Genomic DNA, 26,585 nt, shown 5'->3' with positions numbered 1-26,585 from the left:
AGTTTTTTCATCATAGATTAATTGGTTGATTATTTTGTCAATAAATGTTTGAACCACATTTTCAAGTCTTTCCTGTCATGATTATTTTCATTATCAATTAATCTGTTGACCATTTTTTTAGTTCTATAAGTGCTATATGTTATTTGGTTTATTAATTTGTCCAGCTATTCATTCCTTTGTTGTGTGCAATTGATTGATTTAAAGACAAAAAATGGTGAAATGTCCACCCAGTGATGCATTTTTTCACTAAAGACCATGATAATGAATTGAACTGTGTGCACTGTGCATGGTAGGATATTGTTCTTTATTTTAAAACTTTAATCCTAGTTATCCTCATTTTATTAAATGTATCTGTAATGTGATTGTCTTTTTTCTGTAACTGCAATGAAATACAGTTACCTTTCTTTGTATGCACATTACATAATCCCATTACATGTAATCTGTTACTTCTCAAGCCTGGTGGCCTGTCTCATCATTTGTTTATCACGAGCAAAAATGTAACTGATCTAACTAGCTTTGATAGCATCAGTTACCCTTAGCTTACCTTTTTCAACCAATAACAGTAATAATGTTAATAAATGAATCAGACACTGGTTAGTTAGTGATATCCCTGCAGTTGTGGTCTTGGCTGTTCTTGAAATAAAATCCTGAGACAGAGACTTTCATTCATTCATTCATTCATTCATTCATTCATTCATTCATTTAGCCAGCTTAACTACATTTCCAAATGCTGGGAGCAAGTAGAAAGTTATTTTTCTCCCAAAAACATTGCATTTTATTTTCTCTTGAATATTAAAAAGCTCAAATTATCGCATTGTGGCTTCAACACACACAGAATTTTTACTGAGGGCAGAACTGAGCAGTGGGCTGGTTTGACAGTATGGAGCAGAGTTGTTTTCATGGGCTCCACCTTGCTCCCAGCTGCCACAGTACCATCGTAATGATGAACACAGGCTGTTGCTGAGTCTGCATCAGAAAGGCAGAATAAAATCAGAGACAGTACAGCATTTGCATCAGTATCTGTTTTAACACACATTCCATGTTTTTGCTTTATAGTCATTCAGTTCTGAATCCGAACAGTCGGTCACGTCCAAGCAGAAGGCAGAGTAGTTCCTCTGTCTCACTGAAGAAATCATTCCTGAAGAAAAGTCTTGTAGTTTGTTGTAGTGGAGTTCTTACAGGTCTTTTCTTATTATCCTTATTTTGGAAGCATGGTTTGCATATTTTAACTACAGTAGTGATAGGAGATGCTTTATTGGTCCCCAGGCCCTGACCTGTGTGTGTTTGTGTTGGAGCAGCCTGACCGTGCAGTGAGAGGACTGGACAGCAGAGCAGAACAGAGCAGAGCCTTCTGTCACAGTGCACATGCTCAGCAGTGCAGTGAAACTTATTTAGACTTGTAGAGTTTCAGTTGTGTTAGTCTGAGTCAGACTCCACTCTGTTGTCCCTTACCCTGTCTTCATGCCCATGCATTTCTATAAGGAGCTTAATGGAAACTTGCTCACCAGTACCTGTGGCAGAGAAATTGTTGTGTCTATGGACCAATCTACCTGAGGAGATATGGTTTCTCTAATTCCCTACCCACGTTATGGAAACCAGGTTTCTAGTTTACTTGTATTTTAAAGACCGTCTCCAGTGAAAAAAAAAATCATGTTTTTAACCTAAATAACATGTCTATGTGGTGTATGTCATGTGAGCAAGGGCAGTCTTAAAAAATGGATTCGGTCAGGCTGGGTATATGATGTCATAAACCTATGGAACCAATCCTATTAATCGTGGGGATGGTGCTATTAGGGATGCTCCTGGTGAGTAATTTCAAGTAAATGCAAATGTTAATTTACACTAGTCAACTAGTCTAACAATAAGAAAACACTTGCAGCGCAATTAAAATTGAGCACAGTTCAGTAACTGATCATTTTAAATACTGTCTGAAAAAATACTGTGTGTATTAAGAGCAATTTGAAGCTGTTAATCACAGTCTGCAATTGCCAAATCATATTTTCAATGCTGCTGAAATGTGTGACACTTTGCATCATGCAATACAAACAGTGTACATTAACCTACAAAATATGACAACAACTCAATAAATGCTTCAACTTTTCAGACCAAAAAAGGATCACAGTGTCTGCAGGCAAATGACAACATCTACCCGGAGCTGACAGTGGCTGCCAGTCTGCCACAGTGTGGCTGACATTAGCAGCTAGCGGCATTAACTGCTAACAGCAGCTGCTGCTCTGCTTGCAGGTTAATGTCTGTGTCTGTGCTGAATGTGGTCACACTTCACTCTGAGTGGTTAGTGGTCAGTTTATTCTGGCACAAACTTCATTCAACTTTATTTCCATTTTCTATGTCAAAACACTGTCATGAGCTGTCATCTGTCTGACTTTGCTGATAAAAACATCCAGGGTTGGCTGGGCCATCAGGATATATGCGCTTGGCAAGAGGGGCTGCTGTCTGTTGGGCTGCAGCCTCGACTAGTGGCGGGCAGCTGCATAGCATCTTAGAAACAACCGTTAACAGGCATTGTGCATGAACAACATACTGATTAATATTTAAACCAACTAGTGTCTCTGGTGTCGACTAGCGAGGGGGGCGATGTTAAACTGTGTAGTCGACTAATAACGCACATTCCTAGGCACCATCCATATCATTAGAGGCAATGCCCATCAAGCTGGATGTAGCTAGTTAACATGATTAGCTAGCAAAACAGAGGAGAAGCCAGATACAGCTACTTAGGGGTAGGGGTGGGGGTTGAAGGGTGGGGGCTGTGGAGAGGGCAGGTACTGTGTACATATTCATAAATCCTTGAATACTAAATGAAGGCAAGGTGCACAGCTACACATACTGTATGTGAGCAATTGTAACAAGGTATGTGAACTTATTTTGCAAAAAATATCAGGCACAATTTATTACTTATCGCAGACCATTTCATATTGTTTAAAACATTACTGGAGGTGGACTTCAAATCAACAAGACATCGGTAAACTGGAAAAAGCTAACTGTAATCTATTGCAGTAGGTGATTCTGAGTTTCGTCTCATTCCCAGGTCATCGGGTACAGACTGAGACTCAAAAATGGCAAAGCTGTGATTGTCCAAAGTCTCCTATAACATGCTAGATTTTCTAAAGTCTGAAGTAGAGCCAAGAGGAGGAGAAGTCTAGTTATCGCTCAGAATCACTTGAATGACATCATGCTTGAAGATTATGGAACTTTTAACACCAAAAATAAACTGCCTAACCCAGCTTTAAGTGCATGTAAACACACTGATTGGCAGGGTAGTGTATTTATACAGTGAGCTAAAAGATAGTGATCTTTAGACATGTTTGGACAAAGTGCAGCATTCACACGCCCTGCACTGTATGGAATGTCTTCTAGTACATTACAATTACATTTGACACTTGTTCAAGGTCTTTCAATGGTCTTTAGGATGTGGACACAACAGTCTAACATGGTTCTTGTCCTGGCTCTCCTCCCTTTCCTCCTGGGGTGTTTGGTCCGGCCAGTCTGGCTTGGTGGTCAGAGGACGTCATAGGCACTGACTGTCTCAAGGTCCACTGCTCTTCGTCTGATCACATGTCCTTATTCCAATGCCTATGACTGTATTTCTGTCACATGTAATACATGTTTTAGCAATACATGCAATCTTAAGCTTGAGTTTCAATTTTTGGACCAAAGTTTAGCATAGCATCTGAATATAAATTTTGACATTTAAGAGACAAAAACAGGTTATATGTTGTGTTTGGTGGACAAGCAATGTTCTACATAACCTATTTCTACTGAGGTTTGACTATTTTGAACTGGTGAAAACCAGAACTGTTTTATATCTCACCTCCACCAATATGAAAAACTGAAATATTATTGAAAATATTAACATGGAATAAGTATAGAGTTAAATCTACTGTGCTTGAATAAACAGTAAATAAATGGAAAGTTAATGACTTAAAGGCTATTTGCACAGGACTATTAGTGCCTGGGGACCACTAGTAATTTGGAATATTTGAATAGAACTTTAGTGAATTATTTCTAACAATGTGTTTTTGTGTATGTACATTATAAGTAAAGTTGAAGTGTGTCCGTTTTGTGTCTATTTGTAGGTGTATGAAGTAAAGCAGTCCAGTGGTGTTGTGGAGAAGATCCACTCTCTGGTCAGTAAAGTTCTGGAGCCTCTCCACCCTCATGTTGAGGATCATCATCCCAAGAACATCAAACACCTGTCGCACACGTTCTCCAGGGAAAAACAACACCTGTGAGTACACCTCTGATGTCAAGCCTGACCCTTGTTCCTCGACATGATCAAACAGGCCACACAGTAGTATAGAGCTGCAACGAACGATTATCTTCACAGTCAATCGGTCATGTATTTTATTGATTAATCAATTAATAGTTGTTTGTTTTATAATGTCAGAAAATGATGAAAAATGTCTACCAGTGTTTCCCAAAGCCCAAGTTGACATGTCTTGTTCCTTATCCACAATCCAAAGATGTTCAATTTTCTTGCACAGAGGAGTAATGAACCAAAAAATATTCACATTTAAAGGGATAGTTCACCCAAAAATGAAAATTCAGTCATTATCTACTCACCCTCATGCCAATTTATCGTCTGCTTTATTTTGTTAGGTCTTTAGGAGACTTGGGTTGCAACAGACAAGCAGTATGGAGGATTTTATGTTTTTATTCTGTTGTTATTTCACATTTGAAAACTGGTCACCATTCACTTCCATTGTTGGGGAGATTCTACAACACTGTTTTCCTGTGGACTAAAAAACTAAACCCGACTTTCAGTCTGCACGAGGGTAAATAGATAATGACTGAATTTTCATTTTGGGGTGAACTTAAAAAAGCTGAAATCAAAGACTTTTTTCTTACAAAAAATACTTGAATGAATTAATGGATCCCTAAAATAGTTGCAGACTGATTTAATAATCAAGTAATAATTGTCATTGCAGCTTTACAGAAGTGAAGAGGATACCTGTCAGCATTAAGCAACAATTCTGTGTGAGCAGGGTTTATTATATAAAACGTGTCTTGAATGAACCAGACAAACTGTACCAGGATTCACTGGTTTCATAAAGCAGACTCAGAGTGAATGTGATCAGACTGATTTAAGCCTGGTCTAAGTTATTTTCAAATACATATGTGTTGCTGTAGACTGTGGTTTACAGGGGACTGAGCTTAAATTGACTGTAACCACTGTGTGTTTTTTGTGTCAGGTTTGACCTGTCAGACAAAGATTACTTCTTTGACAGCAAAACCAGGAGTTCAATAGTAAGTCCACTGAAGTTTGACTGTGATGTGTCCACCAGCAGCAAACTATCATTTTATACTGACTGACACTATATCATCAAGTCAGACATTCGAGTTGTTTGTTATAGAGATGCTAACAACAACCAAGAAGTTTTGTAAAGTTCAGTTTTTTAAAAAATCATCAAAGCTAACAAGGAAGCTAAGCACAGCCTGGCAACTGGTTGTTGTTGGTGATGAGGGGAGGAGTCAGTAGAGCCCCACAGTGACCGCCAACATTTTCAGCAGCTCCCGTTCTAGAAAAGATTTTGTTCTCTCAAGTTTCAGGAAATCCTTCCACAGAAACCAGTAACAATAATAATAATTCAGTAAACATGTCCATGGTTACAGCAAGCTCTGCCAATCAGAGACATCGCTGTTGCACTTTAGGATTGTGGGTATTGTAGTGCTTCTGCAGGACATCACAAATAAATTATGTTTTTCTTTTTTCAAGGTTGATATCATATAGGGTTGGATATATTAAACTCTTCCTACGGGCCACCGTCAGCCCATCAGCCAGCAATTGGTGATATATTCATCCTCCTCACCCCACCTCCTCCTATTCTCTTGAGTCTCAACTGGGCAAATTTGTTACATACACAACACACTTCGTTCAAACCTGACAGAAATTTTAATCCTCAGTTCTCTGTGTTAGATGTTTAAAGAGTCTGGCTCTACAGGCTGTTCTCCGCTCCTCATCCAGCTCAGTGCACTCGGTTCTGGCTGAGAGAGAGTGCGTCGTGGAGCAGCGCCTGTCACTATGCAGACCATCACATTAGCAAAATAAAATGACAAATATCGCCCCCAAAATTCAAGCATGTACTGTCTCTTGACAATCTCACAGCTCGTGGTCAGTCCATATTGGATGGCAGCGACATTATGACTAATAATCCAAATCCTGTAATCAGAATATGAAAGGATTTTCACATCCAGAACCTCACTGTTGGGCTCTACTCTGTCTCACCATGTCTCTGTCATATTATAGCACAGACACCATTTATCAGCCTACAAATACATGCACAGACTGTCAAAAGAGATTTATACTCTCAGCACCACAGAAATCATTCAGGACCTTTTTAGTTCAGTTTTAATAGGAACAACCTGGAATATGTTCAAAGTCATTAATGCTATTGCAGATTAGAGCTTTACCGTTGTTTTATAATAATGTTGATAACTAAAAAACATTTCTTTGAATATTTTCTTCTGCAGCATGGTGAATTAAATTCAGTTCTTCTGTTTTTCATTCCCTTCAAGGTTTATGAAATACTAAAAAGAACAAAATGCAAGGCCAAGTATAGCATGGGTAAGTCTGGATCTCTATGATGAGATCTACTTTTACACCCACACCAGAAATAATAATAATAATAATAATAATAATAATAATAATAATAATAATAAAATACAGCCACAGTGACTGTGAGGCTGTGAGCATTTGGATGGTTGTTTCTTATTTAACTGACAAGAATCACTGGAAAATGAACAACATTTATGAACTGACATTGTTGTTAGTGAGCAGCACTCAGCCACAAAATTTACACACACTATTTATTAATTATGCATGCCTTTCTTCATCCGAAGTTTCTTATTGCACTCTTAAACAGTTTATTTTTATGACTTATTTATTGATCTGTTTTTATATTTTTTGTTTTGTGAGTGGCATAAAGGAGCTACAGCTAGTAGTACTATTACAACATATGCACACAGTACATGAGCAATGTCACACTGGACACACTTGAGACTCCTCCCTCTGTAGATGGGTAAATTTGGTGACTGAGTTATTTATTCATAACTAATAATTTTCTTGAATCAGCCTTGTTTCTATATAGTTGGACAGTTTACTTAGCCGTAACTCCCAAAAGTTCCCTTTTTCTGTCCTTTTTAAGGATATTCCTATTCCATGGAGGTCACATGCATTTTAACCAGATAAAACGGGGCGAGTCATCCTGTTCTCCTGCTCGCTTATTCACATCATCACCAGTTGTGCCCTTTAATGTTGCTATGGTTACAAATTGGCTAGTGGATGAATTTCAAACAGTAATTAAACTTGAGCTGAACAACATGTGTGTTAAATGGCTTTAACAAACACCTGCTGGCCAATCAGTAGAGTAATCACCCCGACCGTGGTGTAATGGGCTACGCACTGTGCTGCTGTGTACGTGACAGTGTGCCATACTTTGGTACAGTGTGTGTACCATAGTGACTTGCTTACTGTAACAAAATGTGACACATGCATGGCTCAGATCAACTGCTGTCAGGATTATGTAGGTTATACAAAAACAGAAAAAATAAAAAAAAACATTAATATAATCCACAGAACTGAACACCCAGAGGGAACCTGCTTACAAGTAATAAAATCCAGAGGCCTACAGGCCACATTAACTCACATTAACATCTGTGTCTGTTTTCTGTCGGCAGGTATCACCAGTCTCCTGGGCAGTGGTGTCTATACAGCAGCGTACCCTCTTCATGATGTGAGTAGAACCTGGCGCTGACAGATGATTATTGTAGATGGTACTTCCTGTTCTAAATCAGGTTCATGCGCTTGTGTTTTGAAGCTGTTGTAATCACTCACTTTTTTGTAACCAAGAGAAGATGAGGTGAAACAACCTTTCCTGCAGATTATTCCACGTCAGATGATTAAATACTGGTTCAGTCTCCATAGTCAGGATGTACAATAAGCAGCTTTTCCTCTTTCCTTTTTCAGGGAGATATCAACGAGGAGAGTGCAGAGCCAAATGACAGAAAGGTGAGAAAGCTATTTCTAAACTTATAGAAGCGAGCACAAAAGTCTTCATGGACACTTTAGAGCCACAAAAAATCTGTCACCACTTCAGTTTGGAACACAAACTCGCTTGAATATGCTGATTGTGTGTCAGTTTTTCTCTGTAACCAGGCTTGGTGAGTAACAGATTACATTTAACAGGGTTACATGATCTGGATACAAAAAAGGTAACTATATTCCATTACAGTTACAGATAAATTAAATGTAATCAGATTACAGATACATTTAGTAAAAATGGGGATTATTAGACGGATTATAATTATAAATAAAGGACCATGCACAGTGCACACACAGTTCAATTCATTATCATGACCTCTAGTGACGAAATGCGTCACAGTATCACAATATATCAATATCAATATCACAGGTTAAAGGAAAGATTTGAAACATAGGTCCAAACATGTAGGGCACCACATGTTTGGACCTATTTTTCAAGTGACAAAATTGTGACACGGTCAATTAATGGATCAATTGTTTTGAGTCTTTTTTATTAAGTTAAAACTCTGATTTCATCTTCTTAAATGTGAATATTTTCTGGTTTTCTTTCCTCCTCCTCAATATTTTTGAGTTGTGGACAAAACAAGATGTTTGAGGACATCATTTTGAGCTTTGATCAACATTTTTCACCATTTCATCAGTAATTGCAGCTCTACAAACAGTACATTAGACTAAAAAAATTCACCATATTTTATATTGAAGTAATCCAAAAGTAATGGATAGTAATCAAGATACATTACTTTAATGTTGTGATACTTAGATGATGCTACATTCATACTTCATACACTATCGTAATTATATATGGTGTTGACCTGAAGGAAACAGGAGAGAGAGTTCCACCCAACAGTTGTATTTAAGTTAAATGTGCCAGTAGAAAGGCTGAAGACGTAATCCAGCTGGACAAGTCAAGTAACAGAATACTGCTGATTGTCTTCCCCAGCTTTTGTATGAGGAGTGGGCAAACTACAGTGTCTTCTACAAGTACCAGCCCATCGGACTCGTGCGGTAAGGATGTGTTATTTTAGTTTATTTCCAGTCATCCTTGTAAAGTAACAAGTCTGATATTGAAGTGCCCCTTCTCAGAGAGGGCTTTTATTTTGAAGGACTGTAATTCTACCTCATCAGTTTTTAACCTTCATGTTATACTGTGCAGTCCCCTGTACTTTTTAACCCTGTAAAGACTGACATATGAAATAACTGCAAGAAAATTCTATTTAATTTTTTTTAATTGAAGTGTTTATTGGACTTTTTGACAAAAAATCTGTAGCACTTACACATGGTATTTTGTTTGATATTTGATATGTCAGGCAATTATGAAAACTCATTTTTATTTTAGAAATAATACCAAGTATTGTTCATTGCTTTGGCAGATTGTTTGGTGGTCTAGTGTGAATAATGGAAAGGATTTGATTCTTTCCTGTGTTGTCTAGGAAGTACTTTGGTGAGAAGATCGGTCTGTACTTTGCCTGGTTGGGTCTGTATACCCAGATGCTGATTCCTGCCTCTCTAGTGGGGGTCATTGTCTTTTTGTATGGATGTGCAACAGTCGATGACAACATACCAAGGTAAAAACACACACACACACACACACACACACACACACACACACACACACACACACACACACACACAGAGTACACAAATGAAGCAATCAGTTATTTTAAATGGACAACTTGATTGTCAGCCTGTTGAATTCTTTTACTCTCTGCTGCTGTCTGTCCTGCTGAAGCTGTTCTGCAGAACTTTAAAAGTTAGGCCGAAAAGGCCCAAGCCTGACAAAATTCTGTCAGAACCCGTTCCTCATTAGCATATTTCAACCCAAAACCAATTAGAGGCCAACATTTTTCTTCCCTGTATTCACCAAACAGTAGCAGTTGGCAGTGACAGTGACAATACATGAGGGGAGTTGGATTGGTAGTGAAAAAATTGGGGAGAAAAATGAAAAAATTATAAAAAATAAAAAATAATACAACCCAACCACAACATAAGCCCACGAAATATATGAGAAATATGGCCCAGTACAACCCAAACCCTTTAGGGCCCGTCGGGTTCAGGCACAGATCTCACGCTCTGTTCTACGTGTCTACAGGAAAACACTTCTGGGCATCAGTCTCATTAGTTGTGATGGTATATGACTCAGCGCTTGTTGCAATTTACTGATCTGCAGAGAAATGTAATATGACAGCAAGAGACATCACTAGAGTAGTTGGACAGTAACAGCAAAATGAAGAATACACTTATTCACACTTATTAGCTTTCTTGCTGAGAGTAAGAGTGAGATGTGAAGATCACTCTCAATCTCATTTCTGTGCATTGAATACAGAGCTGGGGTCAGACTGTGCTTAGCCGAGCTTAGCATAAAGACAAAGTGAAACAAGACGAAACGTCGAAACCTAGTACGTATATGGCTGGACCCTTTATCCTCAGGATGTAATTGAGGACTTTCTTGTCTTACTATAAAGCTTATTTTCATTCTCAATTCATGTCCAAACTGATGCCATCATACCTCTTGCATTTCTTCAGTATTGAACCTACACCACAACAACTTATTTCTGCCTCTACCCCTCTCTGCCTCTTCACCTCCTTCCTGTTATCTCACATTAACTTATTGTTTGTTATTTCATTCAACTGTTTATTCTGAAATACATTTTTAATCCCCTGGAGCAAACAACAAACAGGTCAAAGCAAAGATGCAGGACAAGAGTAAAAAGTGTACGTGGGATTTGGTCGCACCTAGTGGTGAGCTTGCAGATTGCAAACACCTACGGTGGCCATGGGACTTTTTTTGAAGAGAAATTCTTTTGACAACTTTAGATCAGCAATGTCTGTAGATGATGCCAACTCATTTCAACAGTCTCAGACAATTTCTCAAAGTTTATAAAACTGAGGTAAAAGTAATAAAAGTGGACACTTTTAAAGACGAAAACTAATTGAGAAAAGATGCGGATGAATGAATTTTTAGTCTGCAACAAGCCATTTTCAAGATTATTGCAAAAACTTAATTTTGATTGTTACAGCGCCACCTTGAGGTCAGTGAGTGTTGTTTTTGTTGCCTGAGTAGTGGGTGGAATTTGCAACCCACCTGCCATTTTTGGTGAATTTTCCTCTTACAGTTTTTGATGCATGAACACTTTTAGCAGAGAAAAATTAGAAGAAACAAGGGAAGAAAGAAGGAATAATCAGAACAAAAACAACAAAAGTGTATTTCACAAAAAGTTAGACCAGTCCTCTAGGTACATTAGATATTAGGACTCTAATGCACAAAAGGAGCTGCTAATGTAAACTGTGTAAGAGGGAGAGAAAAGTGGATGAAGAAATGAAAATGGGGGGGGGGGGGGGGGGGGGCAAAGGAAACAGTTTGATGAATGAGCTGAGAGATGAGGGCCTCCTCTCCTTCCTCCACCTGCCTCTCATCATCCACAGGATATTATGACACATGCTGCCGGCTCACATTTGGACGCAGATACACACCACACACGTTCAGGAGAAGTGTTAATGTCAGAGTGTCACCCTGGCCCACAACCACACAGTAAGACGAACCAGACCCCATGTCTCTCTGTCTGTCTGCTCCTGAATGGTCCCAGTGTGTTCAGCAGTGGACAGTGTCAGGAGGTTGACTGCTTCAGTGAGGCTACCTGTCCTTTAAGGAAAGAAAACCACAGATATAAATCTTCCACTATTTTGAGACAACAATTAAAAAGGTGTTATAAAGGTTGATTGCTAATGACTCCCAAATTGCTGACCGTTGCAAAGTTGCAGCAACAGCGGTACCAGACCTCAAGTACTTACGTAAGTCCTGTGACGTTAAATAAGTGGTTAATGTTGTGAAATGGTCACAGTTTGGTTAGATTTAGGCAGCAAAACTACTTGGTTAAAATCAGTATGTTATGCAACTTAATGTACTGTAAACCCAAATAAGTAAGCAGTACTCAGTTGGAGGTTTTCAGAGCTTGAATATTTGGAGTTAGCATTTTGATTACAATTAAATTGCAATTATTGATTAAGTCAACTCACATACTTTGAGTCAATGCAATTTTTTATTCACCTCTGTCACTGCACAGTTCACAGAACTAAATAAATTAGTGTAGTACAGTATATAGTGTATTAGTACCTAGATTCTCAAACTGTTGCACGTGTACCATTGGTAGTATGTGAGCTCCCTCTAGTGGTATGCAGAGAAATACCAGAATTTCTTTTTTAAAGATTCAAACAAAATAATTTAAATACGATCATAAAATCATCCTAAGCGTTATTTACATGTTCTATAAAAAAACTTAAAACTTTAAAGGAGACATATTGTGCTTATTTTTGGGTTCATATTTCTAATAAAGTAGGTTAACAGGCTTTAATTGTCATTAGACACATAATTTTTTATACTGGCCCTTTCTGCAGCTCCTTTATTCCCCCTCTGTCTGAAACACTGTTTTACCTCTTGTCCCCCCTCTTGAAAAGCTTATCCTGCTCTGATTGGTCAGCTCCCTGCTCAAAGGAGCAGGCGCTGCCTACTGTGATTCCTTAGGTATTCAGTGGGCTTGACGGTCACATACCTTTAGGTGGTGCTGAGCTTGTTGTGACATCATAAGGGGAGGCAAATTTGACAATATTTTTTGAGAAGACAAAAAAGACAGAATATGATAGAATATTCTGATATTTTGGGGGTCTATACAGAAACCATGGACATGTAGTTGGGTTTGACACAGGACACAAACCCCAGTCTCCTGGATGAAAGACCAGTCTGTGTATAGTCTTGCTCACTCTTTATACTGCACCTGTCATAATTACTACAGCCACCAGAGGTCACCAGCTATACGGCTTTTTTCCTGGTGTAGACAGTCTGGCTTTGTATATGTGTTGTGTATGTTCAAAAATGATCTGTTTTACTTATTAAATAAGCCTCTCACTAATAAGGTTGATTAAGGTTTGTGTGTCATGTCAGTGTTCCTCTTGCCTCCTTAACTGTGATTGGATGGTTGATTGTTTTTCATTTTGGCATCAAAAGCAAATCTCAAAAAAAGAAGGGCAGAGTTCCCTTACATTTTCTCAGGGAAACTAATGACAGTGATTTGTATTTATTATTGTCTATGCTGCCCTCTGCTGATATGTGTTACTCTTGTGATTTAATTGTCATATGGAATGGAAAGTTAGAAAGAAAGACAAGAACCTAAAAATGTTCCTTTTAATGTGTGTGTGTGTGTGTGTGTGTGTGTGTGTGTGTGTGTGTGTGTGTGTGTGTGTGTGTGTGTGTGTGCACGTGCGTGCGTGCGTGCGTGTGTGTGTGTCTGTGTGTTGTTTTCCAGCATGGAGATCTGTCATCCAAAGAACAACATCACCATGTGTCCTCCATGTGACAGAGCGTGCAGCTACTGGAAACTTAGCACTGCATGTGGAACAGCCCGGGCCAGTCACCTGTTCGACAACCCTGCCACTGTCTTCTTCTCTATATTCATGGCTCTGTGGGGTACGTCGACACATATCAGCTCACTCAATAAAAACCACAAACCTCATATAAAACTATTTCAGTCGACTGTCCTGGTTTCAACCTTGGTGTTGCAAGGGCCAGATTCTATAAGGGTGAAAAAAAAACCACACCCTGCACCCTCAGTTTAAAATTTTGCACCCTCAGTTGAAATCTGAATAATAGACCCATGCGCACTTTCTATTTTGGTCCATGTATGTGCAGCAGTGTAATATCCAAAAGAGCTGGGTGTAGGTGAAGATCAGTGGGTGTGGTGATTATTAAATCCTCTGTCAGCCAGTCATATCACTGGTCTCAAAGCTCTGAAATAGCTGAGTCAGACACAGTTAAACATCATAACAACAGCTCAGTAAACAGAGAGCTTTGCCTCAGGAAATGTCTGTCATCACAGCAAAACACATATCATCACAAATCTCCACCCAAAGACAGATGAAGTCTGACTTTCCATAAGGTCCTTACTGTAACAATGATAGATTTAATTAGACCAGCGCTATTTTAGTAATACAGCCTTTCACAACTGCCAGTCAATTTTTTTCTTAATCTGAGTACAAAAAGGATCAGCTGCAAGTATCAATGAGGAAAAAGTTATTTACTGCACCTAAACAAACACTGGGGCTGTGATGGTATGAATTCTTTCTGACCATGGTGACAAAGCAACATTACTGTGGGACAGTTTACTGCAACTACCTTAATAGTTTGTTTTGTTGGATTTTATTGAAGCATGCTGTCATTAGCGTAGCATAACTCCTTTAGGGAACAGGGCAACAGGTAAGTGTATGCGGTGTGCAACTGAGGGAGAGTAAGCAGCAGGTGAGTGAAGACGCTGCTCACAGAGGAACAGAGACTTAAACTGAAGTTGTCAGTGTGGCAGTAAATGTACAGTTCGGATTGCAGTGTGTTGTCTTGTCTTTTGTCTCCCAACTGCTGAAACAGTTGTCCCCGAAGTAGGCTAAGCAGGAAAATCTAATGTTAAGCTAATGCTAACACTAGGATTGTACCTTTACATCTTCAGCTCTTGTTCAAATTCATGTCCCTTTCAGAAGCTTTGTAATCTAACCTTGAAGTGTTGCGTCTTCTTGGAGATGTGCTAAAATAAAACCAACGCTGAATGTCTCCTGTAGTTATTTATCTTTTTTTTCTATGCTGAAAACAGTTGTTGCCATTGTTAGCATGTTGTTAGCTGCCCAATAGGCAATCCCACAGTGTCTTGGGTTTAGCCTGTCGACCAATCAGAGGCTTTGTTCCTGACTTGTGTGTAACTGTGCTGATCCATAGATATATTAATAGATCAATACGCTTATCTCGTCATGAAATTGACCCTTCAAAATAAAATTTGCAGTGGTGATGGTAATGAGCATAATATGACTGTGGTATTGTGGTAATGCAGTTAGTCTTTTGTATCATCAGCTTCAAGCTCCTTTATCCAACACATCTGGTCACCCAACTGCCAAAGATTTCTATCTGAAGTGTGTACTCTAAACTAAATGTCAGTGTGCGAGGGTCTTGACTATATGTTTGTTTCATTGTGTTCTCTGTCATTAACAGCTGCCATGTTCATGGAGCACTGGAAGAGGAGGCAGATGAGACTGAACTATGAGTGGGATCTGACTGGGTTTGAAGATGAGGAGGTGAGTGGCACACAGACCGCAGACAAAACTGAGGATGAATAGATTATGAAGGAAGAGGTGAGCTACAGCTGAGCTGTGCTCTGCACATATTTTGATACATGTCTCACAAAACTCTTTTTTCAGTCTTGAAAGGTAATTATAATGATTTCAATTTTATGTATTTTTGTCACAATTTCCAAAGGAGGTAATGTTAATTAATTGTGTGATGGGGAATCAGGTTTGATCTGGGCCACATATCCATGTCCTTTTCACTATGTACTAAGTCAGTTTTTCAAGATAAACACATGAATCAATGGAGTGAAAATGTGCTTCTCCTGTAATGTTACCTACAGTTTGCTTTATACTAGAGCAAACACATGTAGCCATAAACCACACCTCCAGGCTGCTGTCACTGAGATGTCTGCTGGTACCAGGATTGTCCTGATAATATGAGAAATCAGTCAAGTGTGTATTGCATTAAACTGATGTTTATGTTAATAATTATGTCTCAGTCACTGCTTTATTACTCTTGATTAATTTGAGGAAAGTTTAACAATTGTGAACCATATACAAGTTGGTGGTTCGATCGTCAGGTACCTCAGAATTGCTAATATTCATATTTGTATTATAAGTAAACAGTGTTGCTCCCTATTTTATTCCTCTCCCAGTATTGATTAAACTTCTAAAAAGTCATCTCTGTCCATAAAAATGACATACTTAGATGTTTTTTCACAATAAAAAGCCCTTAAAATAGCTTAGAGATCTGTATCTGTGCCTCATCTAGTATGCACAGATCTATATAAGAATATATAAGCAAGTGGAACCACTGCCTCAATCTCCAACCACGCCTCCGTCTGTTCACCTGCAGCTGGAGTGTACCTGCTCATATCAGCTGTGTTCATCTAACACTGTAAAACTACAGGCTGCCACACAATTGCAAATGCATATGGGTGTTTCTTCAACTACAGCCATTTCTGACTGTCCAAAATGAGTAAAAAGCATCAAGGATTATAACATAAGTATCCAAAATTGCATGTAGTCTTTAGTATTTTAATCTGGAACATGTTTATGTTTTGGCTTGTATATTTGTGCAGGTAAGGACAAATGTTAATTTGATCATTTTTTTATTTACATAAAATTTTGAGACATTAAAATATATTTTCATCAAGCATTTTTCATCATTTTATTGAAATAATAATTTAAAAACAGGGGATTTCATGATTTTCTCAACTCAGTGGAAACAATGGGCAACTACTTTAGATGTTTATTGCGATCATTTACAAAAAAGAAGATATTTTGTATTTTTATGACAGATTCAGTCAATTCTAGCCCATAAATCATCTCCACTCAAGTGTTAAAATAATGTTTGCAACTATAAATCATATTAATAACTGAAAGAAAGCAGTAATGACATCATGTGTTGCTAAGGACACTATTTTGATGGGAATTGGTGATAATGTGAAAAAGCACAACACAAAAATATGGATAATTAGGCTCCAGGTTGAAAAATACTGAAGTTACCATTTGTTTGATTTGAAATTGTCTCTACCACCACACACACCACACGCTGGCTAATTTTGCAGCTGAATGGCACTTAGCAGGGTCTGCTGTGTTAGCTTTGACTGCTAACATCTAATATGAGGTCATTTTTAAAATGTAGTTCAAAATACTCAGTTAATAAGCTGTTTGGTGAGGACACAAAATCAACACTCCAGATGAAAAGATGACTTTTACCTCTTTTTTTTCTTGGTCTTAAAGATCATCTGGCGTCGGTGGTCCAGCATGTCAGTCTCACCTGTTAGCTTATGTTTCACAGGAAGTAGATTTGTTTGGATTTCAAAACAAAAGTTAACTGGATTTTGTTCAGTGTCACAGTAAGGACATAAAAGTGTGGGACAGGTGCATTTAGATTAAAAAAAAATCATATAAATGATAAGTAAATAAAAAGATTTTTAGCATGGTGTAAAGTAATATTCATATGAAATAATTTCATTTGAAATATTGTCAGAATGTGATTTTATTAACTCTAAGTTTGTTTGGACCCATAAAATATTTCTTAAATACTGTTAAATCCCATTATTTAGTCATTATTTTTTGTCAAGATATTTAATAACGCTGTGTATTATATTTATTTAAATTTTAATATAAAACCAAATTTTCACTGCTGGGACTTAAAAGTGCCTGTATTTGGAAACACTCTAATATTGAGTCATTCAGCCATACTTGTTTGAAAACTTCTCCTTCATGCCAAATGTACTTGAATCATCTCAATATGAGGACAACCTTTATGAGGACATGCGTTCCTCATGAATAATCTTAAAGTTTTCTGTCAGAATGATCATAAAAAATTCAGCCGTCATCTGATTCAGCAGATGAGTTATCTGACAAACTGTTCTGAGTAACATTTGCCGCAGCTACATCCTCAGTACTTGACATGAATCACCATGTAACTTGGCAGGCTGATGTTGGCTGACATTATCCAGCACACTGCAGATTTATTGGACACAGTTGATGGATAAAACACCAGAAAAATCAACCAACTGGTTGACCAACATGTTGGCTCGCTGACCAGCATGTTGGCAGGATAAAGAGATGGAACTGGGTCAGGCTTCAAAATAAGTTTGGTGGCAAAACCCATCTGGTTTTGGTTTAAAATTTTTAAATCATGTTCTCTGGAAAATTTTACAGGATAGAATTCTCTACATGATATACTTCAATTTCAGAATGCTTTTTAAAAAAATTTCCTTACTCTTTATATCAAAATTATGACTTTTTAGTCTCATCACTTTGACTTTCTATCTCATAATTTTGACCTTATATCTAATTTTTGTCATAGTTTCAACTTTTTATCTAATAATTCTGATTTTTATCTCATAATGATCTCTTTTTTAACCCTATATTATTTACCACCTGTTTATAACAAACATATTTACAAAACAAACAGTTAATTCATTATGATACAAACAAACAAAACAACCAAACTTAAGTTGTCGTATTGGTGTTGGGAAGATGTGAGTGAGTGAAGTGTAAAATGTCAAAATGTTTTTCTGATCGTCTGAATATACATAAGTATTTAAAGACAATATGAGATTCCTAAATAAATACCTGTAGTGAAATGAATGTAATGATGTGAGTTAAGTTTCTCTGGGCTGTTTATTTTACTAACACTACCTCCCCTGCTCCCTGTCCACCCTCCTCTCTCTGTCTCTGGGTTTATTTTTCACAGGAAGCTCTCAAGGTTTGGATAAATTCCTCCTCTTTCCTCTCTGTAGCTTTTCTGCAGCAGCCTCTCTGATCATAACACATCACACAAGACTCCTATCTGTAAACTGTACTTGAAAACGTAGTCTTTGTTCTACTTATATAGTGTGCAGCAGTGTTTCCCAGACTTTTTTCTTCTGGGGACCCGCTTTATAAAAATGATAAACCATCACGACTCATTTCACAACAGACCTTATCAATAAATATTTGGAAGACTTCATATGTGCATTCCCACATCACTTTTTATTATCTTGATGCATGCATATACACGTTAAATACTTTATAAATGAGAAGTAAATGTATTTATTCTGAGTTAACAGGTCGTCTTACTGTTTTTATGTCCTCTCATCAAGAAAACAAACCTAAAAAAAAGCTGAGGCAGCTCAAAAATTCAAGGCAACCTTCTATGACAGATATTTGAGTTGTGAGCTCAACTCAAACTCTAAGGTAAGTTGAAATAAGCTAAAAAAAAAAAAAAAAAAAGTAGTGCCGAGTTGAACTCAAAACTCAGAAATCTATTGAAGTAAGTTGCCTTGAAACCTTCAGTTTTCTCAACTTCAGCATTTTAGCCTACTTCATAAATGAGACAAAATAAGTGCATTTCAGGTGGAATTAACAGGCTCTTGTTTTTTTTCCCATCACCAGTAAAACAATATACACAGTTTAAATGTTTTATAAAAGCTGTACTGCAGATATACATTTTAAATTTACATTTACTGTGGGTCCCGACCCAGTGTTTGGGAATGACTGGTGTTCAGCATAACACATTTTTCAGGATAAGAATGTGAGTTACAAAGTTAATTACTGTAAGATCCCACTCTCAGGCTCCATTACTGCAGCTACAATCAGTCAATATGATCATATTTCCACTCTAGCACTGCACTATTTCCTGTTTTGTCACCTCAGTCTTTTTTTTCTCACAATCACTTTTACTCTTGCACTTGGAATCTACTGCTGCACTCATGTCTACCTGTTCTTTCTCTCCTGGTGTGAATATCAGTGTGTGTCTGTGTGACACACCTGGAAAAGTTTGAACCGCATGACTGAAGTGCTGTCTCACTGTATGTGTCTGTCACTTCTGTCCATGTCGCCGTCGCAGGACCATCCCAGGGCCGAATACGAGTTCAGGGTCATGCAGAAGTCTCTGAGCAGAGATCCCAAATCACAGCACAAGGTAAATATTTGGTAGGCTCTGCATATTTACATCTTCCAAGTGTGTGTGTTCATTCATACTTTGTTTAAGAGCACCTTTTATAGCCTCTCAGTTGTTTTTCACCTGTACATGAAGCAAGGCAATTTATTTCTACAGGACCTTTCAGACAAGCTGCATTACAAGTGCATAGAAATACATTAAAATAAAACGTTAAAAGAACATTAAAATTGCATTCAAGATCATAAAAATAAAAGCTAAAAGCAAGCCAAAAAATAGTTAAAACATTATAGAAATTGCTTTTAAAAAACAAAAGCAAGTATAAAACAGCTACAGATTATCATAACAAGAAGTTCTGTATCTAGTGTAGTGGAACGCTGCAGTAAAAAGTAAGTTTTAGGCTCTGATTTAAATGAGCTGACAGTCTCAGGTATTGAGGAAGTTTGTTCCACAGGTGGGGAGCACAGAAACTAAAGGCTGCTCCACCTCTCTTGGTTTTCGTCCTGTGAACACTGAGTAAACTTGTTCCAGGTGAGCTGAGGGGTCTGGCTGCTTCATAACACACCAGTAAATCAGAAATATCTTTAGGCCTGAGACCATTTAAGAGCTGTATGGACAAGTAATGGGATTTTAAAATCCATCCTTTGATACACAGGAAGTCAGTGCAGTGATTTAATAGTCCAGCCTGCTGAAAATGAATCTTGTTTTGACAAAAATCCTTTAATTCTTGATATATTTTAAGGTGATAGTCAGCTGATTTAATAATTGTCTTTATGTGACTGTTGAAATTCAGGTCTGTGTCCAGAACTACACCACTAGCACTGTCTGCTGTGCTGCATGGTTAGAAGTAGAAGTAGAAGATGATTCAGGTGTTTCTAATTGTTTTCTAACAGAATTCAGTCTCCTAAATAACCCAGTCTAAGGGGATTATTTTTGGTTCCCCCCACTGTAAATCAAAATGTGATTGGTCAACTCTCCTGTCACTTTTTAAACAAACACACAGGCTGTGGCCTTCTGTCACGGTGATGAAGTCCTCACCAATGAATGAGCCAGCTCGAGCCTTTCTCTGCTTAGAGACAACAACAAAAACATCTGATTGAATAAGTCTATTGTGGTGTTTTCAGGACAGTAACCCTTTCATTTCTGAAGCAAAGTTGATAGAAAATGAGGTTTAAATTAGAATTAGGAGAGAATAACCTGATAATTAAATGAGATAAATCAAATAAAATGTTTTTAAATATAACATTTGAAATACATATTGTCTACTGTTGTCACAATAAATATGGGAATTAAATTATTGAAGCTGAAAAATAAAAAAATTTCAGCATTTTCTAAACATCTACAGTGACGGTATGTTTTTGTTTATTTGATTATTTTTAGGTGGAAAAGCTGTCATGTCGAGACCGCCTCCCTGCCTACATGACTAACATTGTCATGATGCTGTTAATGGTAAGAAGAACCTGATTCTCTGTGTATACTGAACATCATTTATGGTTCACAGAAAAGTTGTGTACTTTCTCTTCCCTCAGTCTTCGTATTCAGTTTGTAACCCTGCAAACGTTTTGCTTGTCAGATTGGCGTTACGTTTGCCATTGTGTTTGGTGTGATCCTCTACCGGATCTCCACCAAAGCTGCTCTTCATATGAGCTCCAATCCGATCACACGGAGCCACGTCCAACTGACGGTCAAAACCACCGCAGCCATCATCAACCTGGTGGTCATCCTCATCCTGGACGAGGTGTACGGAGCTGTGGCACGGTGGCTCACTGTGCTGGGTAAGTCAGGAACAGGCTCAGGCATTCAACCAGGTCAACAGTTCACACATATATGACAGTGAACGTGGGGTTTTATGATTAGTGGGTCACTTAGTGGGTGGGATGTGCTTGTACTACTTTGTTGATAACAAAATAATCCATGGACTGTGCAGAAAATGACAGATGGTACAGTATCCACAAGGGAGGGTGCTGGTTTAAGTTGGGTTTCTGATTTTTGTGTGTTTGTTACTGTTATGAAAAATAATAAAAAATAATACAAATCATTTCCTTTGACAGACTGTGTAGCACAAGAAATTGTATCCAGTTATTAATGTTATTGAATTCAAATATGTTTGGTGACATTTACAGGCCGTGATGTCATTCTAATCTTAAAAATATAAGCCAGTCATCAGGATATTGTCTCTGTGTTTCAGGGTTGGCAGGGTTACTTTAAAAATGAATTCTGATACAGTTACTAATTACCTGTTAAAAATGTAGTCAGAACCCTAATTCAAGTATCACAATATTAAAGTAATGTAACTTGACTGCTTCTGAGAAATGTCAAATATATTACTTGGTAATTACCACCTGTTAACCATGAAATTATGGGACCAAAGTAACTAATACTCTGAGTAGTTTTTTTTTTCTAACACCAGTACTTACTTCTGATTGAGTAATATTTTAGTAATGTAACAGTACTTGTACTTGAGTCAGTAGTCTTTCCTGCACTGTGTATGATTAAGGATGTGTTCAGAAACCTGTTGCCTGTTTTTCATTATGAAAAGCCAAAACAATCAGAGCAAACTGTGTGTCTGATTTTAGAGGTTCCTAAAACAGACAAAAGTTTTGAGGAACGGCTCATCTTCAAGACCTTCATTCTCAAGTTCGTCAACGCTTTCAGCCCCATCATCTACATCGCTTTCTTCAGGGGAAGGTTGGCAACCTCATTATTATTTAAAGTTTCATTTTGTGGCTTTGTTTCTTAGTCACTTTTTTCTGTTATAATATATTTAACCACTCATTGAAAAGGTTAAATAAAAGTTTTAAGATTAAGAACACTTTATCCTTGCTCTTAAACCTTTCATTGATTTTTTCCCATCAGACTGGGGGGCAGACCCGGCAGCTACCTGTATGTGTTTGAGTCCTACAGAATGGAGGAGGTGAGCTTTAACCGCTGGCATTAGAGATAAAGAACTTTATATTGTTCACTCATACCTTGGTGAGCAGATGGTTGGCAGGTGAAATAAGTAAAAATCCAAAGCTTCTGTACTTCACAATGTTAATATTACAGTTTTTCACAACTGATAAAACACTAAACCCCAATCTCCAAACCAAATGCTCAGTGCCCTGAACCCATTGTACCCAAACTTACATTATGCCACTTGATTGCTCATTAAAAGGCCTGTCTGTTAAAATATCAAGCATATAACCAACTGATCAAACACAGTTGTGGGGTGTACAGAGACTCAGGTGCTCAACTGTGAACTCACCAATCAGGCGTAAGATACAAAGTTCAGACATTTTGACAAGAGCACAGGTGAAAAGCAACTTTTCACTTAAATCAATAAAATGTATCCTACTATATGCCCTACATCACTATTTTTGACACTGATATTTATTGGATTTATTGACTGATTTTATATTGTGGACAGAAAAAATTATTTGGATAATTGTGTGTTTGTTTGGTCAATATATTCATGTACGTACTCTAAAAATATGTCTGAAAAGAAAGCAAACCCAGACATTAAGAAAAGTAGAAATGTTAAAGAGTTTTAGATTGAGTTCAACACTGTGTAAGTTGGGCTTGTACACATTATTCTACAGTTTTGAATTAAGTGTTTCATTTTGCAAAAGATCTGAGGTGTTCTGCTACGTGTGTGTGTGTGTGGTTGTGTGAACTATGTGTAGTTTTTAGACAAAATGAGCCCTGTTTTCAAAATTGTGCTTAAGTGATCTTAAAAGCCTGTATTACAAACACTACATGATTTTGTCTTCTACTAAATGTACTTCATGGAAACCATCAGGCACCAAAATAACAACCAGCAAGTTGTTTGGATCAAAGTAAAGAAGCAGGAGCAGGATTTTCAAATGAGTTGTTACTTAGCTTCAGACCCACATGTTGCTGTGTTGGACTGTTTTACAGTGTGCACATGGAGGCTGTCTGATGGAGCTGTGTATCCAGCTGAGTATCACCATGTTGGGAAAGCAGCTCATTCAGAACAACCTTTTTGAGATTGGAATACCGTAAGTATGCATTGCTTTACAGTTTTTCCTCAGTCGTTTCTGCTCAAATTTCAAATCAGTCAAACTGTAATTGCAGTTGTTGCAAACTGTTTCATGAGACATCACAACTCTTTTACACGTGTGCAAAAGGTTGGAACTCACTGAAAAACATTTCACTCATGCTTCAAAACCTAGTTTTTTATGTCAGTAAATTGATCAATATCACCAAAATGAAAAGTTGTTTTGTCACCATGCAAGTCGTACTGGTCCAAATGTTGACATCACAAACAGTCATGACAGGTTTTTTCTGTCTGACAGGTTTTTATAATTGAATGCATCATTTCTCATGCAGCCACTCAAACAATGTAAGAATGTTTAGAAGTTATGAAGAGTTTGACAGTTTCACTGAGAATCAATTCATCAGTTTTGATCAGCGAGCCATGTGCAGGTGGTTACTGTGCAAATAGTAGACACCTGTACTTCCTCTTTAAAACATGTGAAATTTGTTTGAATGAACAAGAACTTCAATAGTTGTTCAGGACTTAATGTGTTAAAAAATATAATTCTCATAGAAGAATTGAGCCAACATGAATAAGAAAAACTATACATTGATTATTTATGATTACACATCATATGAACTAATCCAGTGGTTCCCAGACTTTTTCTGGCATGCCCCTCTGCCCCCTTTTAAATTCTTGATTAATTATTAACAATAATTAGGGATGGAACTGAAGGATTCAAACATTTTAAGCTCACCAAACTCTTGTTTATTTCTCCTACATAGATCATATTCATTCAACTTTGTTTCATGCTTTGTGTCCTCTACCTAAATTACTGTAATTAATAATCACTAAGAATGCATTCTTCAGTATTTAATCAGTAGTTAGGAAATGGCAGTAATGTCGGGAGGAATCATTTTTTTTTAATTAGGAAACTTAAACTTAAAATGAGAAAACAATACCAAAAATACAGAATACTGTGTTTTGTATCTTACAAAACTGAAATCATTAATGATTAATCTGTTGTTGTTTTCAACTATCAGTTTATGAAAATGCACAACATTTATGACCCTAGTTTGGAGAGGGAGAAAACAGAATCTCCTTTAATTAAAAGTCTGCTCTGGATAATTCATTAACCATCAACAGTTAAAAAAGAGTCTCAGTAGTTTTGTGACAAGAATACTTTGTACTTTTACTTAAGTATTTTTCCAACATTGGTTATTTTACTTGTAACTGAGTAATATTTTAGTAATGTAACAGTAGTTGTAGTTGAGTACAGATGTTCAGTACTCTTTCCACCACTGGTAATAATGAACAGAAACACGACTTAAAGATAGTGTACATGCCAGGCTAATCAGAGAATCCCTTTTATTATTCTATTGAGGACTTTTGGTGGAAAGAGTACTGAAAACCTGTGCTCAAGTACAAGTAGTGTTACATCACTAAAATATTACTCAGTAACAAGTAGAAGTACTAGTGTTAAAAATACTTAAAAGTATAAGTAAAAGTACAAGATATTCATCTAAAAGACTGTTCAGAGTATTAGTTACTTTAGTCCCATACTTTCATGGTAATTATCAAGTAATTTTAATTTATTTGAGATGTCTCAGAAATTACCCCCAAATTTCATAATTGATTATGTGATAATTAGCAATTAGCCTTTCATGTAGTGGGTGGTAATCACAAAGTAACATATTAAATTTCAAAGAAAGTTCAAATATGTGAAATGGTAATTACCACCTACTTGTATAAAAACAACACTTGTGAATCACCACATAAATACAAGCTATTTACCATGAAGTTATGGGACCTGGAAATTGAAGTGTTATCTTACTTCTTAAGAGTTTGTTTAATACATTTTTAATAGAAGATATTTTTTTGACATTTTTTTTCTCATTCTAAGTTTCAGTTAAACTGTTAAAATGGTTCCTCCAGACAAAACAATGTTGAATGAGGTGCAGTTACTGACATTTCTACACTATAAATTTAATATTCATTAGTTTTTCATCCATATGTCCTGGTTTTTATTGGCCTGTTTTTGATCACATCACCTGACTGGCTACAAAAATGCAGATGAAAGGTTTGGACATGAATTCAACTTGTACTCAGTACTCAAGAAAGTAACTAAGTAGATTACATGGTGTAATAAATGCTTAAGTGCAAGTAAAAGTACAGACTTGAAAATCTACTCATAAAGGTACAAGTGCCCAAAAAACTACTTAATTACAGTAACTTGAGTATTTGTAATTAGTTATTTCCACCCCTGCTTTTGACATAAATATAATACATAAGCATTTCATTTTCAGTGGGAATCAACAAAATAATAAACACAACAGACCAAAATGAATCCAAACCTTAACATACCTGTCCAGTATTACATGTGAGCATGGCTGCATACAGCTAGAGAAAAAAGGGAGAATGTGTGCATGTTTGTGTTCTCACATTTCGTGCCTGTGTGTGTGTGTGTGTGTGTGTGTGTGTGTGTGTGTGTGTGTGTGTGTGTGTGTGTGTGTGTATGTGTGTGTTCCTCAGTAAGCTGAAGAAGCTGATTCGCTATATTCAGTCAAAGCAGGGGGCTTTTCAAGAAGAAGAGAGACAGAAGAAGCTGCGGAGATATGAGACTGACCACTTCCTGGAGCCATTCGCCGGCTTAACACCTGAATACATGGAAATGAGTCAGTGCCACACACATCATGTCCCGGCATACACTCACTACTGTGTGTCCTCTGCACCACACACAAGCACAAGCAAGACAATCACAAGTCATCTTTAAGCTTGTGTTGATACAGATCTTCATACCTGGCTGACACTTCATGCTGTGTTCACACAGCAAGCAAAGCAAATTTTGCAGAAACAAACTGAATGCCAAGACATTACTGGACTCATTTTAGCTTTATTTATACAGCGCCTTTCATACACACGCATATGGAAACCCATTTCTGCCACTGAAAGAAGTCATAATAACTTCTTATCTTATAATTTAGCCTTTATTCCATAATTCTGACTTTTTATCTCATATTTTCATCTTTTTATCTCAAAATCTTACCTTTTTATCT

The 26,585-nt window shown here is 37.3% G+C and overlaps 1 protein-coding gene across 2 annotated transcripts in view; it reads left to right on the top strand.

Annotated features, from left to right (window-relative positions):
* The window catches only part of ano1b (anoctamin 1, calcium activated chloride channel b), a 55,292-nt gene that overhangs the window by 19,725 nt on the left and 8,982 nt on the right, over window positions 1–26,585 (top strand). Inside the window, exons 4-20 of one of the 2 annotated variants that reach the window (XM_084734554.1) lie at window positions 4,095–4,246; window positions 5,211–5,265; window positions 6,535–6,583; window positions 7,696–7,751; window positions 7,985–8,026; window positions 9,000–9,064; window positions 9,490–9,624; window positions 13,357–13,517; window positions 15,081–15,163; window positions 18,369–18,380; window positions 19,503–19,577; window positions 20,934–21,002; window positions 21,127–21,328; window positions 22,130–22,241; window positions 22,410–22,467; window positions 23,451–23,551; window positions 26,062–26,204. In XM_084734554.1, coding sequence (XP_084590680.1) covers window positions 4,095–4,246; window positions 5,211–5,265; window positions 6,535–6,583; window positions 7,696–7,751; window positions 7,985–8,026; window positions 9,000–9,064; window positions 9,490–9,624; window positions 13,357–13,517; window positions 15,081–15,163; window positions 18,369–18,380; window positions 19,503–19,577; window positions 20,934–21,002; window positions 21,127–21,328; window positions 22,130–22,241; window positions 22,410–22,467; window positions 23,451–23,551; window positions 26,062–26,204 — 1,570 coding nt within the window. The remainder of the gene's footprint in view (window positions 1–4,094; window positions 4,247–5,210; window positions 5,266–6,534; window positions 6,584–7,695; window positions 7,752–7,984; window positions 8,027–8,999; window positions 9,065–9,489; window positions 9,625–13,356; window positions 13,518–15,080; window positions 15,164–18,368; window positions 18,381–19,502; window positions 19,578–20,933; window positions 21,003–21,126; window positions 21,329–22,129; window positions 22,242–22,409; window positions 22,468–23,450; window positions 23,552–26,061; window positions 26,205–26,585) is intronic. The other variant, XM_084734555.1, reaches the window with a different exon arrangement.

The sequence above is a fragment of the Lutjanus erythropterus genome, chromosome 13, assembly GCF_056507025.1.
Source record: "Lutjanus erythropterus isolate fLutEry1 chromosome 13, fLutEry1.hap2, whole genome shotgun sequence".
In the NCBI taxonomy this organism is placed as follows: domain Eukaryota; kingdom Metazoa; phylum Chordata; class Actinopteri; order Lutjaniformes; family Lutjanidae; genus Lutjanus; species Lutjanus erythropterus.
This window is presented reverse-complemented; position numbering and strand designations above follow the sequence as displayed.